General features: G+C 42.3%; 1 protein-coding gene across 3 annotated transcripts in view; it reads right to left on the bottom strand.

Annotated features, from left to right (window-relative positions):
* The window catches only part of nfasca (neurofascin homolog (chicken) a), a 55367-nt gene that overhangs the window by 27040 nt on the left and 12025 nt on the right, over positions 1–16302 (bottom strand). For all 3 annotated transcript variants that reach the window (XM_071912648.2, XM_071912643.2, XM_071912655.2), the window contains exons 5-19: positions 15932–16054; positions 12987–13157; positions 12117–12167; positions 8792–8903; positions 7672–7856; positions 7462–7593; positions 6822–6965; positions 6169–6280; positions 5288–5454; positions 4166–4313; positions 3187–3311; positions 2661–2705; positions 1831–1932; positions 1502–1699; positions 328–398 (exon numbers count right to left, since the gene is read on the bottom strand). In XM_071912648.2, the coding sequence (XP_071768749.2) occupies positions 328–398; positions 1502–1699; positions 1831–1932; positions 2661–2705; positions 3187–3311; positions 4166–4313; positions 5288–5454; positions 6169–6280; positions 6822–6965; positions 7462–7593; positions 7672–7856; positions 8792–8903; positions 12117–12167; positions 12987–13157; positions 15932–16054 (1886 nt within the window). The remainder of the gene's footprint in view (positions 1–327; positions 399–1501; positions 1700–1830; positions 1933–2660; positions 2706–3186; positions 3312–4165; positions 4314–5287; positions 5455–6168; positions 6281–6821; positions 6966–7461; positions 7594–7671; positions 7857–8791; positions 8904–12116; positions 12168–12986; positions 13158–15931; positions 16055–16302) is intronic.

The raw sequence follows: 16302 nt of genomic DNA, 5'->3' as shown, positions 1-16302 counted from the left end.
TTATGTTGAAAAATAAAGAAAAATCGAGTAAAATATTTAAAAAATATGCAGCCAATAATGAGTGCAGGTGAGTTAAAAGAAACAAAAAACAAAGAGCTTATATAACTGTCTCACCCAAAAAGCAAAAACAACATGGTGGAAAATAGTAGACGAACACTAGGATCCATAAAATGACAAAAGAGATAAAAGTAATAAAAAAAAAAAAAAGCCCAAATTCAGGAAAAGAAATGAAAGGGGAGATGAGTGCAGTACTTAAGGCCTTGTAAAATGTTTCAATTCATATTCATATTCTGTTTTCTGTAGCTTACTGACTTCTCCACGTCTTACCTCCCAGGTGATCTCCATATTGTCCTTCTTGGTGCCCCATCCTCGAAGACCGCTGGGAATGGCATCTGGAGCTGAGATATATACACAGCAAAAATTCACTCAGATCTAATACGTAACACCCGCTCCAACAAAACCCATGTCAAGTCCAAATTTAGTCCCAAAAACCTATTGAGAAAACGGACACTTTCCAGCCGTTGGCTCCTAACATCTGGGGTAATTAATAAATGAATGAACGAACAAACGAATGAATGAACGAACGAACGAATGAATGGATGAACAGATGAATGAATGAATGGATGAACGGATGAATGAACGAATGAATGAATGAATGGATGAATGAACGGATGAACGAATGAACGAACAAACAAATCAATGAATGACTGAACAAATTAATAAATTAACGAATGGATGAATGACTGAATGAACAAACAAATGAATGAATGAACGAATTAATGAACGAATGAACAAATTATTCTTTTCCCAAAATGTGTATTGTAAACGATACAATGTGTTTTGCAATGGAACTTTTCATACACATTCACTCTTCCTCTAACACTAAATTGTGTTTCAGTGCATTGGTGTTCCACTATGATACTATGATAGTACTGTATTATCCTAGCCAGACTGATATATGAGGCCTATATTGGCCTTTTATTAAAAATCAGATCTGGTCCAGTCAGTGTGGTCCACCTCTGATATGATGGATATGATGCAGTTTGATTGATTACATATTTATTATAGACTTGATCAATACTACACTGGTTGTCTACGGGAAGCCCTTAACCTCAGTTGATTCTAATGAGACATTTGCATCAGATTCCACACAAGTATGCATAAATATGTTTATTATTATCATGATTATTATTATTATTATTAGTAGTAGTAGTAGTAGTAGTAGTAGTAGTAATAGTATTGGTTTTAATGTAGAGTTTCAGTGTCCTATGAGTGTCTAAATGCTGTTTCAGAGGCTTTTCCACCCTGACAAGAATACAATTCTAGGGGAAACAACAGGCATCTTTTGAGGATTTTTTGACATGAAAATGGTCAAATTTAAGGAATTGAATATCAGCACAAATACAGCCTATATTGGTGGCTTCAATCCAAAAATAATAGTATCTGACCAAACATTTTGGTCAAACCCTAACTATATCAGTTCACATCAGGTGCTCCTCACCGGCTCCGCTGGTCTTGTATTGTGGCGACGGGCGGCTGGGCTGGCTCTGGCCCACCTCGTTGATGGCGATGACCCTGAACTGGTAGTTGATGAAGGGGGCGAGCTGCAGGATGACAGAGTTGAGGTCCCCGGGGTAACTGGACAGGTCCTGCCACCGCCCCGGCTCCCAGCGGTCCTCCTCAAACTGGACCAGGAACTCTGCGGAGAGACACGCAACTACTGTGAGCAATGGCAGTGGCGGAAGGGTGAGTTTTGGGTTACAGCAGTGGTTCTCAAAGTGGGGATCCAGGGTCACCCAGGGGTGTGTGTGTGTGTGTGTGTGTACTGACGTGTGACAAGGCTGTTGTGGTCATTTCCAGGGATCCATGTGAGGCGAACGCTGCGGGCTGCTGGGTCTGACAGATCCAGATCCATGGGAGGGTCTGGACGGTCTGGAGAGAGAGAGGGAACAACCTGGGCTTAGAGATGGTACACACACACGCACACACACGCACACACACATGCACATACAAGAGCATACACACACTGCAAAAAACGTCCATCTTAACCCCTCATTTGGTCTCATATTCAGCCTTAAAATCTCAGTTGCCTTAAAACGTGAACAATTTTGACATAATCCACTGGCTCCCAATGGAAGTTTAGTAATTTCAGGTATTTTCAAAGTGTTAATATCTTGAAACAAGGCAGAATAAGGCAGATCACTGCACCAGTATCAAGAAAACGACACTTGATTCAAGGAAATTGTTCAAACAAGTTGATTCGCACTGGAATCAAGTGAATTTCTCTCACCCGAATGGCACATTTTTTCCACTTGTATTAAAAAAATTCTGATTTTTGGACCCAATACTAGATCAAACGACTTGTTATGATGGATATTTCTTTGTGGCACATGCATGCAAATTCCATTCCGTATTCCAAATAGATGACTCTTCTCTCTCCACCACACACACACAGAGTAGGTCTTTGGCACATTTACAAAACGAAACAATTTCAGTGTTAACAGCGTTTTAATAAAAGCATTATAATGAAATGGAGAGGCACGAGTCGAAACAGAGAAAGACAGAAAATGAGAGAGAGTGGGTGATAGAAAGCAAGAAAGAAAGAAAGAAAGACAGACAGAAAGAAATAGAAGGATTTCCACCCGACCCCGGTGTGTTACCTGCAGGCAAGGCACTAGAGACTGAGGGGTTGAGGGAGGCTTCCTCTGTGAGGCGGGATCAAGGACAAGGAAGTGGGTATAAAGGTTAAAGTTCACAGGTTAGTCTACCAGCCAATCAGCATTAAGGGAAGCAACACACATGATTTAGTGCCCGGTACGTCTTAGTATTAATACTAGTCAGCTTCACTACAGCGCTTACTACACAGCACTACAGTCTTTCAATACGCTGCATGCAGTTGTCTTGAATCAGTGGGAGGAAATTAGCTAAGCTAGGTGAGTATTTAGTAAGCTGCAGTGATTGTAAAACATGCATTTCCATTCGAAGGCACTGAAATATTAGAGGATAATAAAGAGGTATTGTATGTAAAGAGTGACCAATATAAGAACTAAAAACAATGTGTGACAAAGGATGGGCATGATGGTAAAATGATTGCTTGGATGGAGGAGCAATACATTTCACATCCATGCTTGGTGCTGAATGTAGGCTATAGTGTGTGTGTGCGTCTATGTTTGTATGTGTGTGTACCTAACACAGTGAGGCGGGCTGAGGCTGAGTCTTGGTCTATCTCAGATTTAACAGTGCAGGTGTACGTTCCCTCATCCCCCTCATTGACGTTGGGGATGGACAGCGACTCCTCGTCCTTCTTTAACCTGGGAGACGAACAGACAAACAGACAGTTAGATATACACTGTATGACCTAACACTGTGTTGATCATATCATGCTGGCACCTTATATAGGGATGGGACGATGTATGGAAATTCAATATATCGCGATACAAAAATGCGACAATACGTATCGTGGGGCAGAAACATGAATGGTGATTTTAGCTCCGTTTTATTCTGCTATAGTAATCACAAATGAGATGCTTGACCATCACAGTTTCACAAGCTCTCCATCCAAATTATATTATTGTCACTTTGTAATGACATTTTTAATTGTTGTTCTAGCAGCCAATGCCATCGCTAGAAAGATTTGTGGCTCAGAAATAAACAGAATTCTGCACAGTCAGACTTTGTTGTCACTGAACTTTTATTTACTACATCATATCGTGGTTGTATTGAATTGTGAACCCCATATAATGCATCGAATCGTATCATGAGATAAGCAGATCCCCCGTTGCTGGAAACTCTGAAAGCTTTAGCTCTGTTTGCTCTGGAAGAACAGAACCTCTTCCTGTTTTGTGCTGTAAAGCGATCCAGCAGATTTCCCTCCAAATCTGACCTGGTGACTCACAATGTAAAATGCAGTGTAGCAGCCGGTAGAAGATGACGATCTTCTCGCCGATGGTCTTGTTTGTTAAAGTAATTATATTAATGTCTCAAAATGAATGTGGTGATGATTTATTGATGTTAAAATGACACACATAGCACCTTCAAAAGATCTAACGGATCAGCCTCGGCTAAAGTAATTGGCTAGTAATTTGCAATTTAAATGGGTTAAGGTAGTATAATGTTTTGACCATATAGATTAGATTTGGTGCATCAGCGGTGTTTTTAGTGTTACCTCCATCCCAGAGAGAGAGGCTTGTCGTCCTTCATCCAGGCCACAGAGACCGGCAGGGTGGGATCTGCATTCACCTTACAGTTGAAGCGAGCCGTAGAACCCCTGATGGCCGACTGGTGCTCCGGGGCTCGAATTATACGAGTCGGCTCTGGGGTGGAGTGAGGATGGAGAGGAGCGCACACACACACATACATATTTGTAACCGTACACCCAGATGCAACCACAAAAATCAGTGAAATGGGATATTGCCTCTGGCTTTCGTTGATGTCTTTGGTTTTGGCTTCCCGGCTATCCTGATGATATGTCATTCAAACCAAAGCGGTTCACTCACACCAATACACACTAATGCGATTGTAAGGGCACTTCAATTTAAAGTTACTGTCAATAACTGGAGTCTGGTATGTTTTATACTGTAAAATATGTCCATCTTTATAATAATTCAGTCTAGCGTTAAGTCCTAAAATCTTGGAAACAAGTGAAATTACCTCACCCAGTGGGACGATTTTTTTCATTTGTTTTAAGAAAAATCAGATTTTAGGATTCAATGCTAGACTAAAACACTTGTTATGGTGGATTGCAGTGAGTCCAGTATGAATTAAAAAGTTAATGGTTAGCAATCAAAAGATCAGGCACTTTTAGAAACTCAGTAATAAAGGCACAGGTGATTTGCATATGGCTCAACAATGCAGGCTATTTGGCACAAGGAAAGGCAATCACATCCTATTAAGAGGAGACAGTTGTTTCTTTTTTTATTTGCAGGCTGCAGATGATGCCATTACATGATGTCAGAATGATGTCATATCAACACCTTGTGTCACTGACAGTGAGATCATGTTATAAATGTAATGCTCTTGAGCGTTGAAAAACTATCTATAATGTATTGCTGTCATTAGCTGGTTTTCCATCCTAGTATTTCTGTGTGAATTATGATGTGTCAAATTAGAAACGTTGAATGGAAGTTTTTGTTGATAAAGAAATTACACAATAAATAGTGATGGAAACGCATTTGCCATTTGGCATTTTGTACATTGTGATTGCTAAGTCTGTAATGTAACATTCCTGGGCTACAGCGTGTTGTTAATAACGCATGACAGGATGCCTCAGCCTGATGTGATGTCTGACCTTTGACCTCCAGGCGGACCTGGTTCTCCACCTTGCCCAGGATGTTGCTGGCTACACAGGTATAGGTGCCCTCATCCTCAGCTCTGGCTCGCTTGATCTCCAGGGTGCCGTTGATGTAAACCCGGTAGTGGCCGCCGTCCAGCCCGCTGCCCTGGCCGTTCTTAAACCTGCACGCATCAAAAAGACATGAACCTGGGTGCAACTTAACAAATCCAACAGTCCTTACACATAGGAGAGCCAGTAATAAAGCCATACGATGTGTCAAAATGCAGTTTTCCCAGGTTTTAAGGCTTCGGATGAGAAATGTATATTTATGTTGTATTTCAGTCATTTAGCTGACGTTCCTATTCAGAGTGACTTACAATGACTGATCAGGTAGTGGTTCGGTGTCAAGGACACTTCAGCAGGACACACTGCAGCAGGGATCAAATCTAGGGTTTGTCCAATATGGGTTTTTAAATTCAATATTTTTGGACTGAAGCTGCTGACAGCTGATACTTTATGCAAATATTCAATGTCTTTAAAGAGTAAGTAAACCCCAAACCCAAATCTGTGTAAAGCCTGACATCTAATGGTAAAAAAGCATGCTTCTGAAATTGCCTGCTATTGGCTGATCTTTGGTGCCAGGTGATGTCACCACCTGTTGTCCTCTATAGAAGGTACCAAAGGCACCAACGATCAGCCAATAGCAGATGACAGTTTCAGCAGCATGCTTTTTACCATTGGATGTCAGGCTTTACACAGATCTGGGTTTGGGGGTTTACTTACTCTTTAAATTTGACCATCGTTTCTATTCTCTAGAGCCGTTCATGATCATCCTTCTGTAAAGTAATACATTTCACTACTATCAAAAACAAGGAGAGCAACAACCAGGTGCTCACCAGCGGAGCTCCGGTAGAGGGGAGCCGAAGAAGGGACAGTCCAGGAAGGTTCGGTTGTTCTCAATCACTTTGATCAGCTGGTTTTTAGGGCCCAGCATCCTAGGAGCCATGTCTGCAGGGAGAGACATGACAAAGGATTACACCTCCACCACGTCCTCCTTCTCTTGTCTATTTCCATTCAGAATTACTGATGTTTTCATGGATTTACCAGGAGCTGATCTACTAGCTGATCTTCTAATGAAGCTAAACACCCTGCATGTCTTTATGTCTTCACTGCCCATTTGAACCTTTTTATTTTTCATCATCACCATTATCATCATGGATTGGGCAGTAACATAAAGTGATTAGGCAGTAAAGTGATTATAGCAATTGGACGGCAAAAAGGCTAACTGTTATCTGTTAGGCTTAAAAACACAGTAATCAGATTACAGATCGTGTAGAATTGCTGAATGATTCAAAAACATGTTTGAGGTGCAAAATGCATTGAGATTGTGTGATCAGAGACACTGACAGGCTGGATCCTGTTGTCCTGTACCATGTGCGTCAGTATGTACTGTACTGCTAGGCCAGTCACCGAGACAAGGTCCTGTGCAGTAGAGAGGCGAAGTCAAAAGTCAAAAATGACATCGACCTTCCCCTCTCCGGCGTCTCACCGAGGATGCTGACGAAGGCGTTGGCCAGCAGGTAGCCATGATGGTTGGAGGCGTTGCACTGGTAGACGCTGCTGCTTCCCATCTGCACCGAGCGGAAGATGATGGTGTCGCCCAGGACCTGGCGGCTCAGGTTGGGGAGAGAGCCTGGGGTAAAGATGAGGAGGGATGGAGGGTGGAGGGACAGAGGAAATACGAGGGTCGAGGACACAGAAACAAGGAAAATGAAATCTGTAATTCATACAGGTGCGGTATTGGTTAAAGGTCCCCTATTATAGGATTTTTTTTAAAAATTTTATTTGATTTGATTTTGTTTATTTTGTTGGAGTGGTTACATTTGAACTTATTGCATTTTCAAAAATCTATCCTTTTTTCCAGGCAGTTTCTAAATCCAGGAAACACATCACAACTGGACTTGGTGATGATTGGCTCCCTCACTAAAGAGTGACTGAAATCTGTCCAATCAGGCCAGTCATCATGAAGAACATTACTCTTATCCTGAGTGGATATGAAAACAAAATCATGGAAACTGAATAAAATGGGACCTTTAACAAGCTGTACTTGCCGTATATCAAGACAGTAAATGTGCAATGGGAAGATATCTGGATATAATGTCAATTTAAAAAACGACAGTGAAACGTACTCTCAACAGGCTGTCCATTGACCAGCCACTGGATGTGAGGTTTAGGGTTGCCATTGGCCCGACACACCAGGCGTCCATTCTCGTCCGGGGCTAGCACCAGATTGGTCGGCTTGTCCAGCCAGTAGGGAGCCGCTGTGGGACACAGGGAATTAGGTTAGCTGTGGTTGATGTACACACACACACACACACACACATACTCATCCTCCTCACCTTTGACCTGCACATAGATGGAGTGGCGTATGCTGCCTATATGGTTGTTGGCCATGCACACGTACTCCCCAGCATCCTCTTCTGACACGCTGACGATCTTCAGGGTCTTGTTGTAGTTCTCGAACTTCACTTTCTGTCCTGGCAGGTCTCCCCCCTTCTTAAACCACTTGATACTGGGCGTCGGACTGTAGGGGAAAGGAAGAACAGGGGGAGAAGGTCAGAGGTGGAAAGCAAGTAAGTACATTTACTCAAGTACTGTACTTAAGTACAGTTTTGAGGTACTGGTACTTTACTTGAGTATTTCCAGCCTTTATCCTTTATCCTTTATTCGGCTGTAGTTACTAGTTACTTTGCAGAATAAGGTTTTACATGCAAAACATATGATAAGATCATAAAATGTGATGCATTTTTAGAGTTTAAACTACATTTTTGAAAACAGAAATATTTTTCCGTTATGGTACTGCTACTTTGACTTAAGTAAAGGATTTGAGTACTTTTACTACCACTGGAGAAGAAAGAGAAGCACCCTCCTTCATTATATACAGAACAGATGATGTGAAAAATAGATAGATGTGAAAAATAGGCCGCATCCAGACTCAAGATGCAAGTGCATACAATGTATTGCAGCACCATCTTGAGGCTCAGGCCAGGCATAAGGTAAATTGTTCAGTGAGTGAATGGCTGCCACAATAAATAACCACATAATAGACACTTTCTGTACATATTTATGGCCGTTTGTAGACCTGCTAATGAGAATATGATGCACATTTTTAATAATCCTGTACATATGCTGTCAAGTCACATTTGTTTTCTTCATATTCTCATATTCTTCTCATTTGGTGAGAATATCATGAGAACATCTGTTGCATATTCATATTTCTTTTGATTTGATTTATTTGATCATTTTAAAACAAGTTACATATATACAATATAATGTAATGCGCCTACATATAATTTCTATAATTTTTCACTCGCTATTTCAGATTTTTGCTGTATCTTCATGTTGCACATACTTTTTATTTGTCTCAGTATGTTCTATTGCTGTTATTTTACTGATCCTCATAATACTTTTTTCATTTTGTGTGTGTGTGTGTGTGTGTGTGTGCATGTGTATACTCACAGTCCAGCAGCGATACACTCCAGCAGCAGCTGTTCCCCGCGCAGCACCATTTTGGAGCTGTCACTCCCTGACGGAGAGAGGAAGGTCGGCGTGGACTCTGCTACTTTACGACCTGGAGACGGGGGGGGAAGAGGACGGGGTTAATACAGTCACACACACACACACACACACACACATTCAAAACCTAATCCAGAAACAAAATCTATCTCCATAGCGTGACTCACTTCCTGCAAGGAGGTAAACATCCTCTCATAAATCTAATACCATTATTTTGATCACTTCCATGCGCTTCTGTTCCATCTCTGCCAAGCCAGCGGAAGCTCCCCGCAAGGCTTTGGCTCTCTTTTCAGTCTGTTGCCAGGCCAAAGCAGCCTGTAAAACTGCTCTTACAACCCTCGACTCCCCTCCGGGCCAGACATTATGAGGTGGAAAAACAGCAACAAGGTCACTGATCGTCCTTTAAGATCGCCCCGGGATGCCAAATTACAAGGGGAGAGAGAGAGATTGCAAAAGATTGCCATTAAAAGCTTCAAAAAGTGTCCCAGCCTTTTCTCTTGTAATGAGATTAGCTTGACATCAGAACAGAGTGTATTTAAGGTCACGGCGTTGATACGTTTTACTCTCCAGCCTCGCGTTAAACCTTCCCGTAGGGCTTGGCGAAGGCGTTTAGCTGGTTGTTGCGTCTTATAAGCGGTCGCCCTGCCAAACGCTGGAGCGTTTCCAGAACCTTCCCAGGCCTTGGGAGCTGGCTTTGAGGCTGTTAAGGTCTTTTATAATCCACACACACTGTAGAATGACTGTGAGAGGAGAGGGATGACAAGGGGACTATAAATAAACCGGTGGTGAATGTAGAGCCGCTGCACAGAAACAAGTGATTTTGCATTTAAAGGGGTAGTTCACCGAAGTCGGCGTCAGGATTGTTTAAAGGGAACTTACCTTTGGACAGAAACTATAAATTCAACATTGGACTGTACAGTAGCGCCGATTCAACTCATCAGGCTGGGATTTGAGCAAACTGCCATGGATATAGAGTCTTTGCTTCCATACTACTGTAGCATTGAAATCAGGGATGTAGTGGAGGGTAAACCCGTCTAAATTCAGCTTAGACTGATGTAAATCTTCATGACATAAAACATTTTTTGGCCTTTTTATTTACCACTACATCACCGTTTATAACTCTGATTATTATCATTATTATTATATAGACTAATTCATCAGCCTCTGCTTGACCATCAGTGAAAGAGAACAAGACTGCGCTTTTCCAGTTTGATCCAATCCCAGCGCAAATGCTGTTAACACTGCGGACATGAAATCCAGTAAGGAGGGGAAGGGGGGGAGGGGGGGAGTGCGGGTTAAATTAGCATTAGCCTCCTTTTGTGATGCAGATCTGTATGGGATTAAAGCATCTGTTAGCGGTTAGCATCTCCAGTGGCCGGCAAACAGACGGGAGCGTGGCGAGGAGGACCTACTGTCAGTGCCATCGGGGAGAGGAGAAAGGAGAAGAAGAAGAGGAACAAGTAGAAGAAGTGCCACGGCAACACCCCATGGGCAACACCCAGCTGATGATGTTGGCAGGGCTTCCCAGGATGCACTGCAGCCTCAGGAGGAAAGCCAGACCCCCCCCCCCCCACCACCACCACCACCCCCACCCCCACCAACAAATGAAGAGGTGCTTTTTGCTTCTGAGAGACTATAGGCGAGGTAGCATGTGTGCAAGATTACAAGATTATGTGTGTGTGTGTGTGTGTGTGTGTGTGAGAGAGAGAGTTTGCGTGGGCACACGTGTGAGAGTCACACATGATGACAGCTGTTTCGGTCCCCATCACTCCCCCGGCTTTCACATATCAATGTGCTTGAGAGCGTAAGGCGGGAGGCTGCGAACCCGATTTCCATACATATATGACTATTAATGAACACAGCGTGAACACAGGCTGAATATTCATCGTCCAGCCTAATCCTCCTCTCTGCCTCTCCGGCTCCCTCGCCGTCTTCGGTCCCCGCCGGGGTTCAGAGCCCGTCATCCCATTCTGTCACCGCTATCTCCTCCCAGAGGGACGTATCCCATCAACCCCTGGGCTTCGGTCCCCCGGGGGCCGAGCCAATGGGACATATGCTGCCGCTTTCCCTGATTTGTCCCCTCTAGCTATGGGCTCATCCAATAGGTGCTGTATAGTCAAGGAGCTGGCCTAATGAATATATGAATTCAATTTTATCTATATGCAATATACTTAAATTAATGACAATTTGTTCCTTAATTATGTTTATTTATTGTGTGTGACTATTTGACACTGATTGAAATGTGGACTAAGCATCTTACAGTCATGAAGGATGACACTATATATACATATATATATAGCTTGCCCATCACAAATTCACAAGCTCTACATTCAAATTATGTTATTTGCACTTTGTAATGGCGTTTTTTAAAATGTTGTTTACATTCTAGCGAGCCAATGCCATTGCTGGAGAGATTTGTGGCTCAGAAATAAACATAATTCTGCACAGTCATACTTTGTTGTAGCCCAATTGAACTTTTATTTATGACATCATATCGTGGTTGTATTGAATCGTGAACCTCATATCGCGTATTGAATCGTATCGTGAGATAAGCAGATCGTCCCGTCCCTACTGACAAGAATACACACTGAATACTTGGAATTGTTGGAGAATTTTTAGGCAAGAAAATAGTCAAACTTAAAGATATTGAATATCAGCAGCTCTGATCCAAAAAATATCTGTATCAGGGTTCAAAAAACTTGTATCAGTCTAACCCTAATTGTTGTGTGTGTGTGTGTGTGTGTGTGTGTGTGTGTGTATGTGAGAGGGCACGCGCCATTCGCCTCCCTCTGTAACCCTTGTCTTAGACATGTGACATGTGACATGTGACGTGTTTCTCTGCCTGACACCTCTGGGAGTGGTGGGACCCCTCGGGGAGACTGGTTAAACTGTGACGTTCACCTTTGGCTTGGCTCTGTCACAGCTGTAGTTGAGTTAAGGAACAGGCTGGAGGGGCGGCCATGACATCTGCCAGGTTCCCTCCAACCCAGCGGACAAAAGACGCGGCCCCGAAATATCACGATTAGTATCAAACCCACATCGGTCTAAACCTCGACCTTCTCGCTTTTCGACACGAAGCCAAAATGCGAATTCTGTTAAAGCAAGTTATCACATAAGGGTTAGGTTTGCTTTTCTAAAGGTGATTCTACAGTCAGTGAGTGACTTGACAGACAGTGAGCTAGCGGGTTAGCGAGCTAGCCATGTTACTGTGAGGCAGCGGCGACGGAGCGGACAGGAGGCGGAGCTATCCGGACTGGAAGTGACTCACCACCGAAGGGGTCAGTGGCGTTGTAAGAGGAAGTGTCGTTATACGGCTCCGCTGAAAACACAGGCGGACATCAGTGGATCATCGGCACACGCACACACACACACACACACACACACATACACACACACACACACACTGCATACACGCCCAAGTACACTCATATAACCTGATGGTATACACAATGTCCTTGACAGTACAACAGAATCCAACACCTAAAGACCTAAAGAAATATCATCAAAGACATTATGATTTAATGTGTTGTCATGTCATCACACCGCCTCTAGATGGGGATATCTCATATTTCATATGGGTTGGACAATACTTACAGATGTCAAACACAGACAATAGACATGGAGAGAGAACAGGACCACAGCATTCTTACAGCAATGCCTCCCATAAAGAGACCAGACTGACACCATGAAAAATCACTGTAATAGTCCTGAAATATTCCTATAGGGACCTATAATGTATTTGTGGTACTCAATAGTGAATTTATAGTGACCTTATCTTACTTAAAGATATTTTTATATTCTACGGTATCACCGTAATATTCCTACTACTCCTACTATTTACAGTGATCTTATTATACTTTATGGTAATTATACTTCTTTCTTTTTTTTACCTCCTATGGTATCACTGTAATATTCCTATAGGGACAAATATGTCATTTTTCTGTAACATTTGTATAGCATCCTTTTAAATTTTATTATAGGACCACTGTGATTCCTCTTTTCCATTGTTTTGCAGGCTGTTGTATCTCACCACAAATTAACCTAGAAACATCTGAGTGTACAGCATCATTCAGCATGGGTTGTGTGTGTGTGTGTGTGTGTGTGTGTGTGTGTGTGTATGTGTGTGTTGTCTACTCACTGGTCTGCACTTTGAGCGTAAAGGGGTTCTTCTGCTGGATGGTGTGCGTGAAGAGGAAGCGAGCGTTGCAGCTGTAGTCGGTGTGGGCGTCTTTGGCCAAAACGTTAGAGAAGTACAGGTCTCCGTTCAGACCCATGGACACTCGCTTATCCTGGGGGATGGAAGTCATGGCTGGAAGGGGGTGGGGGGTGGGGGGGGGACAGAGGCAATGCAAGTTAGGGGATGAAGAAGGAAGAGAGGCATGGAAGAGGATGGAAATAGAGAATGAGTGAAAGTTGGAGTTGGGGGAGTCAATCATAACGTTCATGACCTACTATATGTGTGATCTACTATTACTAACAGTACTATTGTCTACTGTTACCATTACTAATATCAACTACTACTATTATCTTCTAATAAAGGACTTTCTGGTGACATATTTCACTCTCTCTCTGGCGGCCATGTTGGAGGTCCTCAGCTGTTCATCGGCTGTTAACAGCTGATTGGGTTACTAAACGTACAACTTGGCTGTCTAAACAGAACTGAATAGACATGGTTAACTTCTGTGCTGTTTTAACTGGGAATTGATCGTTTCACCACTGATACATCTGATTCATTTTGTGTTTAGATCATGTCTCCTTGTTAGCTAGCTAACCATAGTAGCCTATCTGGTTAGCTACACTGTCTTGTTGTAAACAAATCAATTTTGTGCACTAGCTAACGTATCTAGCAGAAGTTAACCTTAGTAGTGGCTAGTAGTCACATGTTAACATTAACATTAGGTTGCTTTGCTTAATTATCCTGCTGGCTAGTTAGGTTGCTAACAACAGTTTGTTCAGGTTAACTGAGCTGACAAGACAGTTTACTGAATTTGGAAACAAATCTACCTTATCAGACCCACTTTGTAATAATAATAATGTAAACACAATGCACCCCTGCTATGATTTGTATTTTTTATTTTATATCACTTGTCTGCATTGTTTCTTAATCCCTAGTACTGTATTTTAATGTACGCACGTTCGCCTTGGGGATAATAAACTTAATCAAATCAAGTATCTACTAACACTACCATTGCTATTATCTGCTACTATTACTACCATTACTAATATCTACTATTCTAGTATGCTACTATCTGCTATTACTATTATCTGCTATGGAGTTAGCTAATTTACTTGTACAAGTCTTACAAGGATAAATTTTTCCGGATTTGAATCCCTAGACCAGATGGGGGAATCTGGGTGTTCCTCATTCACTTTCCCAGTCTCCCCAAAAACACACTCATTTTAATTGGACAAGACAGAGCTTGTCCATTAATATAAACAGTAAGTCAATTCAACTTGATGAGCAAACCGCATACATTTCATATATAGAATCATCCAGGGTCGATCATGTAAGTTCTATTTAGACAATGTGTGAGTAAATGACAGTGATTTATAATACAACCAACCGTATGTATCTTCATATCCACTCCCACATTACACTATATAGGCTTTCACATGTAATCCAGTTCAACGTCTATTCAATTAGCTTATGCTACAGCTGGCGATGTGTCATCCTATAGTCGCTACAGGCTAACATTAACTCTGAGTACACCCACACATACACCCAGCCAGACCGTCATACACACACTGTAACCGCACCGACTGATGGGGGCCGTATGGTCGTCAAGACGATGCCTGAGGACCAATCAGCAGCCGGGCCAGCGGTCTTAATCATGCGTTGGCGTGTAACAGTGTCTGGACTACATGTCATGCTGATATGATGTACTATGGCTGATATGAGCGTATGTGTGTGTATGTGTGTAATACATGCTGTGACTGTGGCAAGTTCACATAAGGTGAGAGCACCAGATAGCAGCATGAGTCACTTTTTTAATTGGGGTGAGCTGAGTTTATTGAATGGGGTTTATCTAAATGTGTCACTGTATTTACCTTAAAGATCAAGATGGGCAAAATATATCAGTCTTAAAATCCTATTTTTCTTAGTGAACAGATATACCAGTAGGGTGAGATAAGTTCACTTGCTTCCAATGGTAATCAAATTGTTTCACAAGTTTTCTTACAGTCTCATTTTCTTCTGTCTTATTCTGCCTTGTTTCTAGATGTTTCTAGACAATTTAATTTAATTTCCTGTATCTGACTTGACAGATGAAATGAGTCTCCATGCTTTAAACAGTTAGCTGGATAGCATTATAATGTTATAGGGAAGTTACAGAATGAAATATGATTGGCCACTTTTGCTCTTTAACAAGACAAACTACCAGGTTAGCAGTGAATTATCTCACCCAATTGGACATTTTTTAATTATGTTTTAAGATTTGAAGACTCAATACTGGATTAAATGACCTGTTAAGGTGAATGTTTTTGTTAGTTAATGAAGGTTATTTCTACAGTGTCTCTCTATAGCTGTAAAATGGCTTCTGGCTGGACCTGGGATCTGCCCTCTCAGCTCTTTGTTACAAGCCACGCAGAGATACACACACACACACACACACACACACACACAAACACACACGCGTTTACTCTGGCTCAGCAGTAGCAGAACCCACTCGGGAGCAGGACGTATAGTGTGAAAGGAGAGAGGTGTGGAGAGGTGTGAGACTGAAAAGCCTCCTTCAAACTGCTGAGGAAGAGAAACCGAGAGAGAAAAGAAAGCGAGGGATAAAAGACTAAATGAAAGAAATGTTAGAGGTCACTGGAGAGGACGACCTGCTATGAAAAACAGGGAAAGATAGAGGCTGTCCCCGAATGACCATTAAATGTAATCAGTGTAATTTTGAGAATGCTGGAACTCAATGGTGATATGCATCATTCCTCCAAGTTTCATCAAAACCCAATCAGTGGTATTCAAGATGTATGGAAAGCCAAAAGTCACCCACTGGCCACCGCAAACATATAATCTGGCTTGTAGCATCTGTGTGTGTGTGTATGTGTGTATGTGTGTGTGTGTGTGTCTATGCTGCTTACCGCTGTTCATCCAGAAGGTGTATGGAGGTGGCAGGCCTGGTGGGGGGTTGCAGGCCAGGACCAGTGGGGAGCCTTCAGTCACCACCACCGGCTCCAACACCTCCTTAGGCCACAGAGGAGCCTCTGGAGGAGGAGGAGGAGGAGAGAGAGAGTGAGTTGAAAATAATGATATATTCTGTTAGACACTAGCTGTTTCCATCCAAATGTCAAGCAAATTTTGAGCAAGGTTTTGAAACGTCATAAAAAAATTAAATGAGAATTACGAGCATTTCGATCATATGGGATGGAGAGAATAATGTCCGTCAGAAAAAACAAGAATTTCTCTTTTAAGAATTGATTACTACTGGAAAAGTTTTTCTTTATTGTCAGCT

The sequence above is a fragment of the Centroberyx gerrardi genome, chromosome 5 (assembly GCF_048128805.1).
Source record: "Centroberyx gerrardi isolate f3 chromosome 5, fCenGer3.hap1.cur.20231027, whole genome shotgun sequence".
Classification (NCBI taxonomy): Eukaryota; Metazoa; Chordata; class Actinopteri; order Beryciformes; family Berycidae; genus Centroberyx; species Centroberyx gerrardi.
Note: the sequence above shows the minus strand (reverse complement) of the source record. Positions and strands in the feature narration are given on the sequence as shown.